Below are 18,916 nucleotides of genomic sequence, written 5' to 3' on the forward strand. Positions count from 1 at the left end.
ACGTCAGGCATCACCCTATGCTCATAGACAAGTTTATATAATTCTAGATCCGAGTTGACTCATTGTATCCACAATTCGGTGGAAATTTTGTGGGTCTTCCAATTCAGAAGAATAGTTTTCCTTGCATAGTACAAAAGTAATCTGTACAATCGTCTACCATATTTAATGGGAATAACATCATTAACTAGCCCTAAAAGACTCATCATCGGTGTGCAAACGTCTGGGAAGGCAGTTTTAGTGTTTATATAGGCATGAACCTCCATCCAGAAGCTCTGAATAATTAGGCACTGCCACTCCATATGGAAGAAACCGCCCCTATCACGTCCACATAGTGTACATTGGGGACTAAGTAATTTACGCATCTGAAACAAATTTATTGGGCGTATAGTACACCCTATGTAGCCATTTCAATTGTACAAGTTGGTCTCTGGCACTAACAACTGGGGATCTCTAGGTGTAACCAAGTTCCTTCACATGTGAGGCCTCTAAATCTACTTTATCCTGTTTCCAGATATGTGGGCGTTCGACACTCAGCACCAACACCAATCAGCCGTTTTGGGCAGACCGCGTGGTTGAAACACAGCTCCGTACATGGCATAGTGGCCGTCCGGGAACAGGTCATTGATATCTGAAGCTAGGACAGCCCCTTTATTGAGAATCCATAACCACAAAATACAGTGCAATTTGCAGGCAGCATGTTATAGAGTAGGGGGAGCTGAGCAGATTGATAGCTAGTTTTATGGGAAAAGATTCAGTAAAGCAAGTAATTTATATATCTGCTCTTTCGATACTTAAGACCATTCCTGTGTACAGCTACCAATGACAGCTACTTAGAGAGAATGTTATAATCACTGATAACACATCCTCCGTGTACATCTATCAGTGACAGCTATCTCTGTATATACACACTTAGAGAATGCCATCACTAACAATACCTCCTCTGTATACAACTAACAGTGACTGAGAGCTATCTATGTATACACAGGTACACAGAGAATGCCATCAATCACTGATAATACCTCACCCGTGTACAGATATCAGTGACTGACAGCTATCTATGTATACACAATTAGGGTTTATGCACTTGGCTGTTCCGTGCACTGGGAACCAAAATTTGCGGTCCCCAATGTGCGGGCGACATCCGTGCGGCTGCCACAGACGGGTCCAGACCCAATCAACTTTAATGGGTCCGTGATCCTTCCGCACCACAAAAAAAAAAAAGAAAAAAAAGAAAAGAACATGTGGTGCAAGAACCGCTGGGGGCCGTATATTGCGGACCTGCTGTTTGAAGGCCGCAATACGCGTCCGCCTGGCTTACATTCGTGTCCATGAGCCTTTAAACCGAGAATGCTATCAATCACTGATAACACCTCCCATATGTACAAATATCAGTGACTGACAGCTATCTATGTATACACACTGACACAGAGAATGCGATCAATTACTGATAATACCTCCCCCGTGTACAGCTGAAGTCAGAAAGAGTAGAATTTAAAATACTTAAAATTCAAGTTTTACTGAAACTGTATATCAATCTGCTTAGCTTCTCCTAATCTGCCAGCAGATCCCCTTTAAAAAGGCTGAAAATACCTTTAAAGGTAGCTAATATATTCTATATATAGGGTCACTCCGTCTTACCTTCTCCCCAGGGCTTTAAAGCCATTGTAGAAGCATGTCCAGGCATTCCAGGTGCAGGTCCTGCACCAGAAGGAGTGACACTCATTGGGTGCATTGCCATACCTTTGGAGGAGGAACAAAAGTGAGAACTGTACAATTCTGCTCTGAAAATTATCAACTTGCTGCTAAAAAATAATCAAACAATAAAAACATATATATTGTACTATAGGCTGTACATCAAAGTTCCTGTATTGAATATGAGAGCATGGGAAACAGATTTAGGTATTTTTATTTTAGTTTACGGACTAGTTTACAGACAGCAGAATTTAGTATACTGAATAAATGCTCATAGTAAGCTCAATAGCGGGTACACTCGGTTTTTGCAATAGCAGGAGAGCTACAGGTTGAAGCACACTGCATTAAGACATGCCCCTGTACATATGGCACCCACTAACCTATAAGACAGCAAAGAGTTCTGAATGGTGACAGTATACATTTACCCTGTAGGCGCTTTCATATTACCTTGCAAAAAAAATTAAACTCACCTGGTGGTCGAATGTAATTAGAAGGAGCCTGCTGTGGTGGTGGCTGTTGTGCTTGTGGTGGTGGCTGTTGCTGCTGCTGAATTGCAGGCAAGGTCCTCTTTCCTTGTACAGCAAGTTGCAGATTTTCTGACAACGGCTGCCCTCTTGCCAACATTTTGTAAGCCAAAATCTGAGCACGCAACTGGTGAAGTTGAACCTGGCTGAAAGCAGAGGGACCACGACCAGGCTGACTAATAACTTGTTGCTCTCCTGGCATCATGAGTCCAGGCTGTGCTGGAGGCATCTGTGGTGGCGTTGGCCCTCCACCAGACATTGGGCTAGATACATGTTCAGGAGCCCCCAAAGGTGATGGATGAGGAGACATGTACCCTGAAGGAAAACACAATGATGTATAAATAAATGCATACACGTCATCAGCTTCTATAACAAGGAAGCAAATTTACAATTTTATTGCAACAGGTGGTCTACGCTACTCTATTAAAAGGGTTTTCCAGGACTTTTATACTGATGACCTATCCAAAGGATCAGTATCTGATCGTGGAGGTCTGTCACCCGTGACCCCCATCGATCAGCTGTTTGAGAAGGCACCAGAAATACTGTGAGGCGCCAAAGCCTTCTCCATGCTTACCAAGCACTGTGCCGTACATAGTACAGCGGCTGTGCTTGTTATCGCACTCAGCCCCTTTTTTTTTTTTTTTTTCTATGGGGCTAAGCTGCTCCTAGGCCACGTGACCAATGAACGTGTCGTCACTGGCCTCGGAAAAGCTGAGAGAAGGCCACAGCACTCACAGGTTGTCACGCTTACTGTATTTTTCGCTTTATAAGATGCACTTCTTTTCCCCAAAAGTGGGGGGAAATGGCAGTGCGTCTTATAAAGCGAATACAATATGCATTAGGTGTCGGGAGTGAAGTGCTCCGAGCGCTTCCGGTACTCACCCTCCATGGTCTTCCTTCCTGGGTCGGCACTGCACTGTCCTGACCCCATACAGCGTCAGAACTTAGTGCGCACACTATGACCTGACGCTGCACGCAGTCAAGTGACAGTGCAGCACGGGCCTGAAAAGACATGGGAGCGCGACTACTGCCGGAGATAGAGGAGCCACAGCGCAGGAGAGGTAAGAGGAGTTTTTTTATTTTATTCTGATCTGAGGTCTGATGGTTCTGGCAAAGGAACTATGGGGGGCTGACATTGACGGCTGATTTGAGGTCTGATGGGGGTCTCACATTGGGGGCTGATCTGAAGTCTGATGGGTGGGGGGGGGGGGGGGGGGGGTTTAAAATAAAGGAGTGCTATAAGATCTGACATTGAGGGCTGATGGGTTCTGACATGCAGGGCTGATATGGGGGGTCCGATTCTGAGGATCTGATATGAGGTCTGAAGAAAAATATTTTTTTCTTACTTTCCTCCTCTAAAACCTGTGAGTCTTATAAAGCGAAAAATACAGTAATTGGGCCTTTTCTCAATTCCACGACATTGACCAGCAGTATCAACTAAATTGTTCTACACATGCAAACATTTTACATTATCTCCATCCTGTTGAAACCCAATTTTTAGCATAAAAATAAAAGATCATTGGCATTACCATGTGCCAAAATGGCTGAACAACACGGTGTACAATGTAACGAAAAATAAATAAATCTATATTGCCAATTCAACATTTTTGCATCACTTTACCTCCCCCCAAAAATTATATACTCAAAACTTTCTGCATAATACATGCCACTTGCTGAAGTAAAACCACCCCTTTACCTTAACCATCTAGTAACTCAGTCTGTCATAGCTACCATTTAGAGCCCAGCAACTTCACCCTGGTGGCGAAGATGCAGGGCTCCAATTGGGGCACAAAAGTTGCCCATACCTTTGTGTAATGACTCGGGTGCCATGTTCACTATTAACTGTGGCATCTGAGGGTTTAAATGACCAGGATCGGAGTCATCAGCAATCGCAGTCATTGTGGTCGGGTGCCGGCTGTATTAAACTACTTTTACACTGCCAGCAGGAGTTCCTGCAGGCTGTTCTGGCAGAGAACAGATTACTGGAGCTCCCTGAATTGACTATAATGGGGTCCAGCTGAGATCCGGCCACTGCCCAGCAATATGCCAGGATTCAGCTGAACAAATACTGCCACACACAGTGTTTTTTGTCTGGCTGATTCTGGGCTGCAGAAGTGAAAGAAGCCTAATGCAGCTGACAACTGTGTTGTATGAGTCGGATCCCCTCGTGATCGTTTCCATTTGGATTATTTTTTTTTTTCACATTTTAAGTCCTGAATGTGTGATCCTTTGGTCACATAAAATACACTGCACTATTGATGATGAAGTATGGCTAGCAGGCTCCTCTGTATTAAGTTTATTTGCCGTTATGTTTACTCATCTTAACTACCATAATTTCCAATCTGAGGCCACTTTAAATAGACCTGTCCCTGGCATTTTCAAAGTCTGCACATAAACAAGTCTCTCATTAATAAATTACAATTCTTTTCTTGGTTATGGAAAGGAAAGCCGCAAGTACCTTGACTGTGTTGATCCATGGGACTCTGCGGAGGACCCATCCCAGCAAGAGGTGGCCTCATATTTGAGCTTTTCATAGTAGCACAGTGCATTTCATCAGAAACTCCTTTATCATGCATGCTCTCCAAGGGCTGCTGGAAAAAAGGTATTTATTCATTTTCATTCAACAAATCCTATTACTTTCAGGTAAGCAGAATGTTGCTGTTAAAAGGGTCTTTCCAGCTTATAAGGGATGGCATACTGCCAGGATACGCCATCATCACCTTACGATAAGAGGGGGGGGAGCATTCTTGCGTCATGTGACAATTTGTAATGACATAAGGGGAGTGGGTCACCGCTGCAGCCATGTCAAACCGGATATTATCAGCGAGGGAGCCCAGCGGAGTATCACAAGCCTACAGGACAAGGAGCGGTGAGCCAGCGCCAAAAAGCAGGCAAGTAGGCTTCCCTTTACAGGTCCGGTCAAGCGTGTGGGGGTGTCAAAACTCTCCCCATTCTTGCACAACCCCTTTAAGTGTTTCCAGTTGTATTAAAGCCTTTTTTTTAAATAAATCATTTAATGCAGAATCTTCCATTTAGAAGAGGAAAACACAGGGCTTATAAGTGTTAGGATAGCTCTCCCTCCCCATCGTCTCACACAGGCCTGCTACTGTAAGCTGAGCAATTATCTGTTCTCTGACAGCAGCTTTTCTCAGGAAAAAAAAAAAAGGACTGGGCATGTTGAAATCCAACTTGCCTGATCCTCATCTCCCTGACATTTACCCTCGGGGAGAATTGCACACTAGATGGTTGGCTGCACCTTTAAATAGAAGCCAATACACACAATAGGTTTAGTACAAAAATAAAAATCTTTGGCAACATTGGCTACCAGTTTTCTGGCATATGTCAAACCTGGCTATGATCTATATGCTTGGAGAACACAGGCTTTCTATATACTTAATGAGCAGTGACAACCTTTCAAGTGATGTAAAACTTATCTAGAAACATAATAACAATGTTTTACCTTATGCATCTGGTGAATGTTCTCCGGTGTATAATCTGACGGGCCCATGTTAGAAAGCGGATGGGAGACGCTGGGCGGGCCTGGACTTGGACCCATCATGCTGTGTACGGATCCTGGGGAAGGCCCTGGTCCTGGGCTAGGTCCTAAAATTGGCCCAGGGGAAGGACCAGGACCTGGGGATGGTCCCGGGTGAGGCATTGCCCCCGGATCTGTCGGAGTAGACATCGGATATTCCGTGCCTAAAACCAAACCAGAAAATGCCAAATAAGACAGACATTGAATAAAAATAGAAAAAAAAAAAACAAAAAAAAAAAAAAAACACACACAACACTATGCTAACCTTTCATGTGCCATTTATTAAAGGGGTTCTGCACTTTGTTTAAAGTGATGATCTATCCTCTGGATAAATCATCAGCTTCTGATCGGCGGGGGTCCGACACCCGGGACCCCCGCCGATCAGCTGTTTGAGAAGGCAGCGGCGCTCCAGCAGCGCCGCGGTCTTCTCACTGTTTGCCGCAGGCCCAGTGACGTCACGACTAGTATTACTGGCCTGGGCGCGGCTAAGCTCTGTTCACTTGTCACTGGGCCTGCGGTAAACAGTGAGAAGGCCGCAGCGCTGCTGCCTTCTCAAACAGCTGATCGGCGGGGGTCCCGGGTGTCGGATAGATCATCACTTTAAACAAAGTGCAGAACCCCTTTAATCATTCAGGAAGAGAAATTCTGTCAGACATCTAAACAATTTAGGATTTATTTTTGCATTTGGATGCTGATGCAAATTAAAATTGAATGGGTCAAATTATAAATATATAGTACGTAAAAGAACATCAGTGCCATGTCTAACCTCAAAGCACGGTTAGGATTCTGGAAATTTAGGCTACTTTCACACTTGCTTTTACATTTTTCGGTATGGAAATCCGTCATAGGATCTCGATACCGGAGAAAAACACTTTTGTTTTGTCCCCATTCATTGTCAATAGGGACCAAACGTAACTGAACAGAACAGAGTGCTCCAAAATGCATTCCACTCAGTTTGGTTGTGTTCTCATACTGGAGAGCAAACCGCAGCATTCTGCGGTTTTATTTCAGTCATAGGATGCAGATCAAAACGGCATGACCCACAATGCAAGTCAATGGGGACGGATTCATCGCCCATTGACTGATTGGTGTTCATAATGGAACCATCATTGTATTCTTAACGGATGCAGATGGCTGTATTATCAGTAACAGTTGTATTATCAGTGTGAAAGTAGCCTTACCCGAATTGGAGGTACTTTAGTGCAGAGATTTTCTGTACCAAAAGTGACATTTGCAAAACACGAATATAGCCTTTATTGGGTAAATTGCATTAAAAAAGCATATATTATATTTTTTTTTTAAAATAAGTTATCAAAAACCTTTCAGCATTTATCATAAAAACCTGACAAAAATTACATTTAAGGCTACTTTCACACTAGCGTTTTTTTGCGGATCCGGCATGGATCTGCAAAAATGCTTCCGTCACAATAATGCAACTGCATGCATCCGTTATGAATGGATCCGGTTGTATTAGGTCTTATAAAGCCAATATAATTGACTTACATTGTGAGTCAGGACGGGTCAGTCTTGCTCCGCACAACATCGCGGACAGAAAAATGCTGCTTGCAGTGTCATTCTGTCCACGATGGTGACGCAACCAAACGGAACGGAATGTATTTTGGTGCATTGCGTTTCGTTCAGTTCAGTTGTGTCCCCATTGACAATAAATGGGGACAAAACTAAAGCGTTTTCATCCACTATTGAGATCCTATGACTGATCTCAATAGCGGAAAGGGAAAGCGCAAGTGTGAAAGTAGCCTCAAACAGATCCTCTTAAAAATAAAATTCATTCAACCATAACAGCGTAACTAGCTATAGTTAGATACAGAACTCAAAATCTGATGTAATCAGGTAACACGCTGATAGTTGATTAGTTTTGCTAAATGATCATTAACCCCTTCACGTCTGCAATCTGTATATATACGTGATAGCTGCACATACCCCGTGCAGCTACCACGTATATAAACGTTCTGGCAGCTCTTTAATCCAAGCGCTGCAAAACGCTTGGATTAAAGCTTCTGCTACTGCCCTGCTGCCGTCACAGACAGCATACAGTGCAGAAATGCCGGCAAGGGACCAATCAGAGTGGTCCCTTGCCGGCAATCGATCCGATTGGTTAGTCTGTGCAGACTAACCAATCGGATCGCGGCAGTGTTAAAATGCCGGTTTCAGGCTCTGATCTGCGCTCTGCAGATCAGAGCCTGAAATCGGTAATGTGTCCTGAAGCCCCCGATCTGTGCCCCCTTGAAGCCCCCGATCTGTGCTCCTTGTTCTTGATCTGCCCCCCAATGCGGTCCGCCCCTTCTGCCCCGATCTGTGCCCCCTTCTTGTAAATATTCTTATGCTGCCCCCCCCCCCCGATGCGGTCCGCCCCCTCCTGCCCCCATCTGTCAGTACAATGCTGTCCCCCTCTCCCCGTTTCCATCGCTCTCCGCTGTCCCCTGCCCCCGATGCGGTCCCCCTTGTGTGTGTGATGGCGGCGGCTCCATTCCTGAGCCGCCGCCATCAGCAGCATGTGTCAGCTCTATGCTGACACTGCTGTAACCCCATAGATGCCGCAGTAGCGGCATCCATGAGGTTAATAGAGGGAGGGGGCTCCCTCTCTCTCAACCATCAGGGCTGCTGCGATCGCAGCGCCCGATGGTTGCCATGGCAACCGGACGCTTTGCAAAGGCGTCCGGTTGCCATGGTATAGGCGTCCAGTGCTGCCACCTACAGGCATCTGATTGTATTATACTTTGCAATGCAAGAGCATTGCAAAGTATAGTACAACCATCAGCCTCAATGGATCTTCAAGATCCAAGAGGGAACTGATAAAAAAAATGTGAAAATAATAAAAGTAAAAAAATAAAAAATAAAAATGTAAAAAATAAATTTACTTTTCCTATAAAAAAAAACAAAAAAAAAACAAAAACCACACATATTAGGTGTCACCGCGTCCGTAACGACCATCTCTATAAATATATCACATCATCAACCCCGTCCAATAAACACCATAAAAAATAAAAAATAAAAACGGTGTAAAAAATAAGCCATTTTTGTCACCTTACATCACAAAAAGTGCAACACCAAGCGATCAAAAAAGACGACTATACCCCAAAATAGTACCAATCAAACCGTTACCTCATCCCGCAAAAAATGAGCCCATATTTAAGACAATCACCCAAAAAATAAAAAAGCTATGGCTCTCAGACTATGGAGACACTAAAACATCATTTTTTTGGTTTCAGAAATGCTATTATTGTGTAAAACTTAAATAAATAAGAAAAAGTATACATATTGGGTATTGCCACGTCCGTAACGATCTGCTCTATAAAACTGTCACATGACCTAACCCCTCAGATGAACGCTGAAAAAACAAAACAAAAAAAACCTGTTCCAAAACAGCCAATTTTTTGGCCACCTTGTCCCATAAAGTGTAATAATGAATGATCAAAAAATCCTATGTACCCAAAAATGGTACCAATAAAAACTTCAACTCCTTCTGCAAAAAATGAGCCACTGCACAAGACGATCGGTATAAAAATAAAAAACATATGGCGTTCAGAAAACCAATCCAGCAAAATCTGCCTTCCAAAAACCATACAGTGTTCCTTTCCTTCTGCGCCCTGCCGTGTGCCCTTACATCAGTTTACGACCACATGTGGGGTGTGTCTGTAAACCGCAGAATCAGAGTAATAAATATTGAGTTTTGTTTGGCTGTTAACCCTTAATGTGTTAAAGAAAAAAATGTAATAAAATAGAAAATCTGCTAAAAAAGTGAGATTTAGAAATTTCATCTCCATTTTCCTTTAATTCTTGTGGAACACCTAAAGGGTTAATAACGTTTGTAAAATTGGTTTTAAGTAACTTGAGGGGTGTAGTTTCTACAATGGGGTCATTTATGGGGGGTTTCCACTATGTAAGCCCCACAAAGTGACTTCAGACCTGCACTGGTCCTTAAAAAGTGGGTTTTGGAAATTTTCTTAAAAATGTTAAGAATTGCTTCTAAACTTCTAAACCTTGTAATGTCCTAAAAAATTTAAATAACGTTTCCAAAATGATGCCAACATAAAGTAGACATGTGGGGAATGTTATGTAATAAATTTTTTATGAGGTAACACTTTCTGTTTTAGAAGCAGAGAAATAGAAATTTAGAAAATTGCTAATTTTTTTAAAATTTTTGGTAAATTTGGGATTTTTTCCAAAAAGAGGAGATATATATTGACTCAAATTTATGACTGTCATGAAGTACAATGTGTCACGAGAAAACAATCTCAGAATGGCGTGGATAAGTAAAAGTGTTCCAAAGCTATTACCACTTAAAGTGACGCATGTCAGATTTGTAAATTTTGACCTGGACACTGGGGCATCAATTACCTTTGGTCATGAAAGGGTTAACCAAGCCAATGAAATGGCAGAACGCAGCCAATAAAAAATGGCACACTTGAGCAGACTCTGCTACGATTCTGGGTTTGCGGGAGTGAAGACAAGCATCATATAGCTATTGGCCAAAGCCTTGTTCAGACAACATTCCCCATTGCCCCATAAGGGTAGGTTTAGGTATGATGTTTGAAGAGTGCTGTTCCCGCTGCCTGCGCATGCATTTTTAGAGACTCCATTCAGATGTACATCTTCAACAAATCTGCCATGTATTAACAGCCTGACCAGGATACTCAGATTGCCAAGGTAAGGCTAGTTTCACACTAGCATTAAAGAGATCCTGCAGGGAACAGCCTGATGGAGCTCTGGATCTGGCATTGCCTGATGCATGCCCCATTAGCTTTAAAGGAGATGGTGGAGGTCTGGCCACCACCGTGCAAATATGCCGAGAATCAGCCACACAAGGCTGGCACTGCAGGGAGCACTCTTCTGGCACCTTAATTTAGAGGAGGGGTACAATGCACTCATAGGGTATAGATTTTCTTATTGGCAGCATGCAGAATCTAAGGATTTGTTGCAGAAAAGTCACAAACTGAAAGTAAATCCATTTGCATCAGTGCAGAGGTCATGTTAGGGTACTTTCACACTTGCGTTTTTCTTTTCCGGCATCGAGTTCCGTCACAGGGGCTCTATACCGGAAAAGAACTGATCAGGCATATCCCCATGCATTCTGAATGGAGAGCAATCCATTCAGGATGCATCACGATGTCTTCAGTTCAGTCTTTTTGACTGATCAGGTAAAGGATAATACGCAGCATGTAACGGTTTTATCTCCGGCCAAAAAAAAAAGACATGCCTGAATGCCGGATCTGGCATGTTTTTCCATAGGAATGTATTAGGGTCCATTCACACGTCCGTTGTTTGTTTCCTGATCTGTTCCGTTTTTTGCTGAACAGATCTGGACCAGATCTGGACCCATTCATTTTCAATGGGTCCTGAAAAAAAACGGACAGCACAATGTGAAATTTGAAAATGAATGGGTCAAGATCTGGTCCAGATCTGTTCAGCAAAAAACGGAACAGATCAGGAAAGAAACAACGGACGTGTGAATGGACCCTTAGTGCCCCGGATTCGGAATTCAAAATACCTGAATGCCGAATCCGCCCCTCCGGTCTGTGCATGCACAGACAGTAAAAAATAAAATAAAAATGCTGGATCCGTTTTGCCGGATGACACCGAAGACAGATCGGGAATTTCAATGCATTTTTCTGACTGATCAGGCATTTTTAAGATTGATCAGGATTACAAATGCCATCAGTTGGCATAAGTTTTGTCGGATCCGGCAGGCAGTTCCAGAACCGAACTGCTTGCTGGATCACTCTGCCGCAAGTGTGAAAGTAGCCTTAAAGAATGAATTACTTATGTCCTAATTAGGGCTGCAACGATTAATCAACGTTATCGATAATATTCGATAACTGGATTCGTTGTCAACGAATCCAGTTATCGAATAATCGGCCGATTCGTTGCTATGCGGGCGGGAGCGGGTGGTCAGGCTCTATGCCTGCGGGTCCTTGAACTTTAGATCACTGCATCTTTATTACCTTACAATAACCCTGGGTTCACATCTGAGCGCTTCTCAAACGCGCGTTTTACGCGCGTTTTTGTCGCGCGTTCTTATGCGCGTTTTTTGTAATAGTAAACGCGCGTTTGACGCGCGTTTGTGTCATTGACTGCAGTGTCCTATGGCCACAAACGCGCGTCAAAACGCCCCAAAGAAGCTCAAGTACTTGTTTGAGCGTCGGGCGTTTTACAGCGCGTTCGTACGCGCTGTAAAACGCCCAGGTGTGAACCATTCCCATAGGGAAGCATTGGATTTCATGTCTTGAGCGTTTTACAGCGCGTTTGAACGCGCTGTAAAACGCTCAGGTGTGAACCCAGGGTTAAGCTCCAGTAACAGACAGAGCGGGCGGCGGCATAACGTCACTTACTCACGTGACGCGCAAGCTTCACCTGCTTTATTCATAAAGTAGGTGGAGCAGGCGGGTCACGTGAGTAAGTGATGTTACGCCACCGCCCGCTCTGCCCGTTACTGGAGCTTCATTGCAAGGTAAAAGATGCGCTGATTTAAAGTAAAAGTTACTGCCGGTTAAGAAATACTGCTGTGAGCGGAGAGGCCAAGGCTGTTATGGGAAGGGGGATCTGTGGATGACACATATAGCATAAGATGCTATATAGTGCCATCCACAGGTCCCCTCCATAAGTGTGCCCTCCACAGATCCCCTCCATAACAGTGCCATCCACAATTTTTTTTAATATGGCCTTTGAACATAATTTTTAAGTAAAATCATATAAACCCCTTTTTTTTTGTAATTTTGGTGTTTTTCCCTGATTAAATCGATGAAATTATCGACAACTAATCGATTATTCAAATAATCGTTAGCTGCAGCCCTAGTCCTAATACAACTGCAAAAAAATGGGGCCAGTCAGCACATTCCAATGCACAAGTGCACGCTGACATGGCTAGAAATACAAAGAAAGAAAAAAAAAACGACAATGCAACAGCACTCTGCAAACCAAATTAAAGTACAATAATGCCAAAATTATAGAAAAAATTCTGCTGCCAATCCTATGCCTATTTTGCAAATTTGATATTCTTGGCAAATACATTTTGTACAAAATTGTTTAGGCGGGTCTGCCAGGGTCAAGGCGATCTCTATAAGACGGTAACCTAACACTAAACACTACCCGTTATGTGCTTTAATGGCCACCATAAAATTCAGGGAGTGCAGGTTCCACTCTGCTTTTTACCATTTTTGGTGCCATAATGGCCTCCATTAAATCCAGGGATGCAGGTACCAACATGCATGCTGAGCCACACTATACCTCTCCTGGTGCCAAATGGCTTCCAATAAATACAATGAGAGCAGGCTACAGCTTTATACTTACTCTAATTAAAATCAGCCTATGGAGGCCATTATGGCACCAAAAATGGTAAAAAGCAGAGTGGACCCAGCACTTCCTGAATTTTATGGTGGCCATTAAGGCACATAACAGGTAGTATTTAGGGTTAGGTTCCCGTCTGATATAGATCACCTTGACACTGGCAGACGGGCCCAAATAATTTTGTACAAAATGTATTTGCAAAAAATCTCACATTTGCAAAATAAGCGTAACATTAGCAGCAGAATTTTTTCTATAATTATGGCATTATTGTACTTTATTGGTGTTTGCAGAGTGCTGTTGCATTGTCTTTTTTTTCTTTATGTCCTAATACAGTGAATTAATAAGAATTACAGTAGTTTGGTTCGGAGACTAGCCTGTTTCTTGGTGAATGACTCCTAGGCCTGGGCGGGGGGGAATGTGCACAACTATTACTTGATATAAATAGGATGATAATGTACAGTTTTGCTATTCATTTTGGAAAAGTGAATAACCAATATGTGCACCTTGTAAAACAGCGGACAGAATGAAACAGAAAAAAATCTGGTATCACTAAAAGAAGCCAAACTTTGCTACACCAATCTCTGCTGAAGGGAACCAGTCACCTGGTTTGGGGCCACCAGCATGCTGTCCTGGAGCTCAGGTTTAGGGTCCCAAACCTGTCCATCGCAAACCCATCTGAAAGCTGAACTTAACTGGAAAGAGTCCAGGACTCCTCTTCACTCGGCATGCACTGGTAAAGTGGGCACCTGAGCAGTGAAGAGAGGTGAGCCCAATATCACTGGAGAAGAGTCTAGAATGGGCTCTTCTGGAGACAAGTTCAATTTGCCATTTCATATTCTTTGTGGGGACAGACTCGTTTTGCTATGGGAAGGTTTGGGACCCTAAACCCTAGCTCCAGAATGGCATCCAGGTGGTTGAGTGGCCCCAAACCAAGTGACCAGTTCCTTTTAATAAATAAGCTTTTTACCTTCTGCGCGGAAATACTTATAGTGAAAGTGGGATAGTTGCAGGATTCTAAAATATCTATATTCCATAGCAGACACGAGCAAGCACAGACAGGTATGAGAGATGGATACAGATATCCTAATATACACATATTATCACAGAACTTCAGATGGTGTCTGTATGAAACATCAAAACAGGCAGAAAACCTCCTAATGTAAGCACAGCAGTCCTTCTCACTGATGTCAACCTGCTAATGTGATGCAGAAGAATCTGCTGCTGAACATAGCCTCCTAGGAACAGTACAGTACCTGGCATTCAGACATTGCTCTGTGTGTAAAGTGCAGGGCCATTGACAAGGCTTTTAATATTGATGACCCATTAACACTGCGCCACCAATGCATATAATTGTACGTATTGGGTGCCGGCTGTATCACACAGCTGGCACCCAGCCTCAATGACAGGGCATGGCGATCCGCCGAACCAAGTTAATGAACCCCTCGCTGCGTCCTGTCATTGACGCCTACATTTATATTTAGGGGTTAATTATATGGATTGGTGGCACGGATCGGAGACCCAGCAGTGAAATTGCGGGGCTCCGATTGGTTACCGTGGCAGCCAGGACGCTACTGAATCCTTGGCTGTCATGGTGAGCTTCCTGCTGCTGTGTACACTATTCACCCTAATAGATCTCTATTAGGGAGAACAGGACTAATAGTTATTAAATAAAAAGTTAAAAAAAAATAAAAAATATATATAATTATTATATATTAACATTTTAAATTACCCCCTTTCCCAATTTGAAATATAAAAATATATGAACCATAAAAAAAAATAAGCATATTGGGTATCGCATCATCTGAAAAAGTCCAAACTATGAAAAAATATCTCGTATGCAGTAAATGCCGTAACAGAAAATAAAAAAAATGCAGTAGTCGCCATTTTTTTTGTCACCTTGCCCTCTAAAAAGATAGGATAGAACAGTTCTATTATGGGCCAGATGTTCCGTAAAACGGGCAATGCACACAGCTTTTTTGGCGTTTTATTTTTTTTTCGCTTGGTATCGAGTATTGTAATACTTTTTTGTGGTATTGAAAATCAAATAAAAATTTTGGTATCGTCACAACCCCAACGTGAAGCATAACTTCTTCAGAGAGCTTAACGAAGACAAAGCAACATACTACTCAAAATAAAGAAGTGCACATATCAACCCACAGTTGCTAATGTCAGTGCACCTAGACACAGCTGCAAATTGTGACAAAACTTGGCACAAATTGCAGCAGTTTGCACATCCAATTCTTGAGAAAGCCTCTTCACCAAGCTTGACAACGGAGTGATTCTTTCCATGGTTTCACGTGAAAGGGACGTGGCCCAGTATGTGACATTTAGCACCAAAGCTGTGCCACAATTCTAGCGTAAAACTCTGTTTCAAACAAGTTTACACCATCTATAAGATTAGCAAATCTGGCCAAATATTTGTATCATGCCGTTAAAATGGATTTACTTTTCAGAGCCATTAATGCCTTCAAACAGGGGTCAGCAGGCACAACTACTCACCTGTTCTGGTCATGGCCAAGCTGAGGTCAAGTGAGGTGAAGTCTACAAACTCACAAAGAATTGTATATGGAGGTACTGAAGGATAAATCTGCAGTAGTAAATCTGAGAGTGTACAATACAAATAAGGCCTCATGCACAAGACCGTGGTGTGTTTTGCGGTCCGCAAAACACAGATGGCGTCCATGCGCGTTTCCACAATTTGTGGAAAGGCACGGAGAGCCTTCAACATAAATGCCTATTCTTGTCCGCAGACAAGAATAGGACATGTTATTTTTTTTTTGCGGGGCCACGGAACGGAGCAACAGATACAACAGCAGACGGCGTGCTGACGGCATCTTTTGCGGCCCCATTGAAGTCAATAGGTTTGCATTCAAGCCGCCAAAACGGGGGCTCGGATGCGGACCTAAACAACGGCCGTGTGCATGAGGCCTAAACCAAAGACTTGCTATTGTGGCTGATGAGGGGCCTGCAGGACAAGCCCAGGTAACCTACAGCTCCCTGTATGTGGATCGTGTTCCTCTGAGAACCTGCACCAACCATGAAAATATCAACATGCAATAAGCTTTAACTACAGTGGGATGCGAAAGTTTGGGCAACCTTGTTAATAGTCATGATTTTCCTGTATAAATCGTTGGTTGTTATGATAAAAAATGTCAGTTAAATATATCATATAGGAGACACACACAGTGATATTTGTGAAGTGAAATGAAGTTTATTGGATTTACAGAAAGTGTGATATAATTGTTTAAACATTAGGCAGGTGCATACATTTGGGCACTGCTGTCATTTTATTGATTCCAAAACCTTTAGAACTAATTATTGGAACTCAAATTGGCTTGGTAAGCTCAGTGACCCCTGACCTACATAAACAGGTGAATCCAATTATGAGAAAGCGTATTTAAGGGGGTCAATTGTAAGTTTCCCTCCTCTTAATTTTCTCTGAAGAGTAGCAACATGGGGGTCTCAGGACAACTCTCAAATGACCTGAAGACAAAGCTTGTTCACCATCATGGCTTAGGGGAAGGATACAGAAAGCTGTCTCAGAGATTTCAGCTGTCTGTTTCCACAGTTAGGAACATATTGAGGAAATGGAAGACCACAGGCTCAGTTCAAGTTAAGGCTCGAAAGTGGCAGACCAAGAAAAATCTCGGATAGACAGAAGCGACGAATGGTGAGAACAGTCAGAGTCAACCCACAGACCAGCACCAAAGACCTACAACATCATCTTGCTGCAGATGGAGTCACTGTGCATCGTTCAACCATTCGGCGCACTTTACACAAGGAGATGCTGTATGCGAGAGTGATGCAGAGGAAGCCTTTTCTCAGCTTGAGGTGGCTAAAGCACATTCGGACAAGCCAGCTTCATTTTGGAATAAGGTGCTGTGGACTGATGAAACTAAAATTGAGTTATTTGGCCATAACAAGGGGCGTTATGCATGGAGGAAAAAGAGCACAGCATTCCAAGAAAAACACCTGCTACCTACAGTAAAATATGGTGGTGTTTCCATCATGCTGTGGGGCTGTGTGGCCAGTGCAGGGACTGGGAAGCTTGTCAAAGTTGAAGGACGCATGGATTCCATTCAGTATCAGCAGATTCTCGAGACCAATGTCCAGGAATCAGTGACCAAGCTGAAGCTGCGCCGGGGCTGGATCTTTCAACAAGGACAACGACCCTAAACACTGCTCAAAATCCACTAAGGCATTTATGCAGAGGAACAAGTACAACGTTCTGGAATGGCCATCTCAGTCCCCAGACCTGAATATAATTGAAAATCTGTGGTGTGACTTAGGCTACTTTCACACTTGCGTTCAGAACGGATCCGTCTGTATTATATTGTAAAAAAAATTCTAAGTGTCAAAGTAGCCTCAGACGGATCAGTCCAGACTTTACATTGAAAGCCAATGGGGGACGGATCCGTTTGAAAATTGAGCCATAGTGTGTCATATTCAAACGGATCCGTCCCCATTGACTTACATTGTAAGTCTGGACGGATCCGTTTGCCTCCGCACGGCTGCAAGCAGCGTTCTGGTGTCCGCCTCCTGAGCGGAGCGGAGGCCAAACGCTGCCAGACTGATGCATTCTGAGCGGATCCGTATCCACTCAGAATGCATTAGGGCTGGACGGAAGCGTTCGGGGCCGCTTGTGAGAGCCTTTGAACGGAACTCAGCAAGCGGAGCCCCGAACGCTAGTGTGAAAGTAGCCTTAAAGAGAGCTGTCCATGCTTGGAAGCCATCAAACCTGAATGAACTAAAGATGTTTTGTAAAGAGGAATGGTCCAAAATCCAGACTCTCATTGGAACCTACAGGAAGCGTTTAGAGGCTGTAATTTCTACAAAAGGAGGATCTACTAAATATTGATTTCATTTCTTTTTTTGTGGTGCCCAAATTTATGCACCTGCCTAATTTTGTTTAAACAATTATAGCACACTTTCTGTAAATCCAATAATAAACTTCATTTCTCAAATATCACTGTGTGTCTCCTATATGACATACTTAACTGACATTTTTTATCGTAACAACCAACGATTTATACAGGAAAATCATGACTATTAACAAGGTTGCTCAAACTTTCGCATCCCACTGTATAAGGTCTAAAATGACTGAAAAAAAACACAACTAAAAACACCACTAAAATGTATACACAAGAAGGAGGCTGAAGGGTGAGTCCATAAGAAATTACAGTACAGTGCTTGTGTAGCAGGAAACAAAATCAGCTCCGAGTTCAGGGCATGGTGCAGGTTCTGTGCAATGAAATTTGTCACAGAGAGTAAAGCTGCACCTGACCTTAGTGTTGTATTACACCAACAGATTATATCTGACCAATATCTGTCCAATCAGCCCAATAGTTGGTGTGCATAACAAAACATCTGTGTGATTGGTCAGAAAATCTGTCAGATAATCTGTTGGTGTAATACAGGCCTTACTCTTAGAGGTCCATTGGAGAAATGGCAGTGTTAGTCCCCCAAACCAAAGTAACCTCCAAAAAGAAACACACACATAAGCAGGCACCCCAGTATCCATCACATGCCTTCCTGCAGAAGCCACCACACAATGGACACTCCAGTAGCTTTGTCATTGAGTTGTACTGTACGCTGGATAATTGCAGAGGGATTTTCCCTGTAATAAAGATCTGGGACAGATAGGGCAATTTCTGGAGCAAATAGTTCATCAGAGGGGAAAAAAAAAAAAAAATTATATATATTTTTTTTTTTTTACTTTTAGGCTGACCACAGCGCAGCTGTCCCAAACTCACTGCACTATAGATTGCCATGATGCAGGGAGCTCATGTCAGATAAGCTGCGGTCAGTCCGGTAAAATAAGGTCATCACGTGGACCGCGTTTCACGCACTACACATAGGC

General features: G+C 43.1%; 1 protein-coding gene across 3 annotated transcripts in view; it reads right to left on the reverse strand.

The window, feature by feature from the left end:
- The window catches only part of SMARCA2 (SWI/SNF related, matrix associated, actin dependent regulator of chromatin, subfamily a, member 2), a 299,308-nt gene that overhangs the window by 226,644 nt on the left and 53,748 nt on the right, over positions 1-18,916 (reverse strand). For 2 of the 3 annotated variants that reach the window (XM_044272604.1, XM_044272595.1), the window contains exons 2-5: positions 5,677-5,915; positions 4,675-4,807; positions 2,163-2,531; positions 1,639-1,740 (exon numbers count right to left, since the gene is read on the reverse strand). In XM_044272604.1, coding sequence (XP_044128539.1) covers positions 1,639-1,740; positions 2,163-2,531; positions 4,675-4,807; positions 5,677-5,901 — 829 coding nt within the window. In that variant the 5' untranslated portion in view covers positions 5,902-5,915. The remainder of the gene's footprint in view (positions 1-1,638; positions 1,741-2,162; positions 2,532-4,674; positions 4,808-5,676; positions 5,916-18,916) is intronic. The other variant, XM_044272612.1, reaches the window with a different exon arrangement.

This window comes from Bufo gargarizans, chromosome 1 (assembly GCF_014858855.1).
Source record: "Bufo gargarizans isolate SCDJY-AF-19 chromosome 1, ASM1485885v1, whole genome shotgun sequence".
In the NCBI taxonomy this organism is placed as follows: Eukaryota; Metazoa; Chordata; class Amphibia; order Anura; family Bufonidae; genus Bufo; species Bufo gargarizans.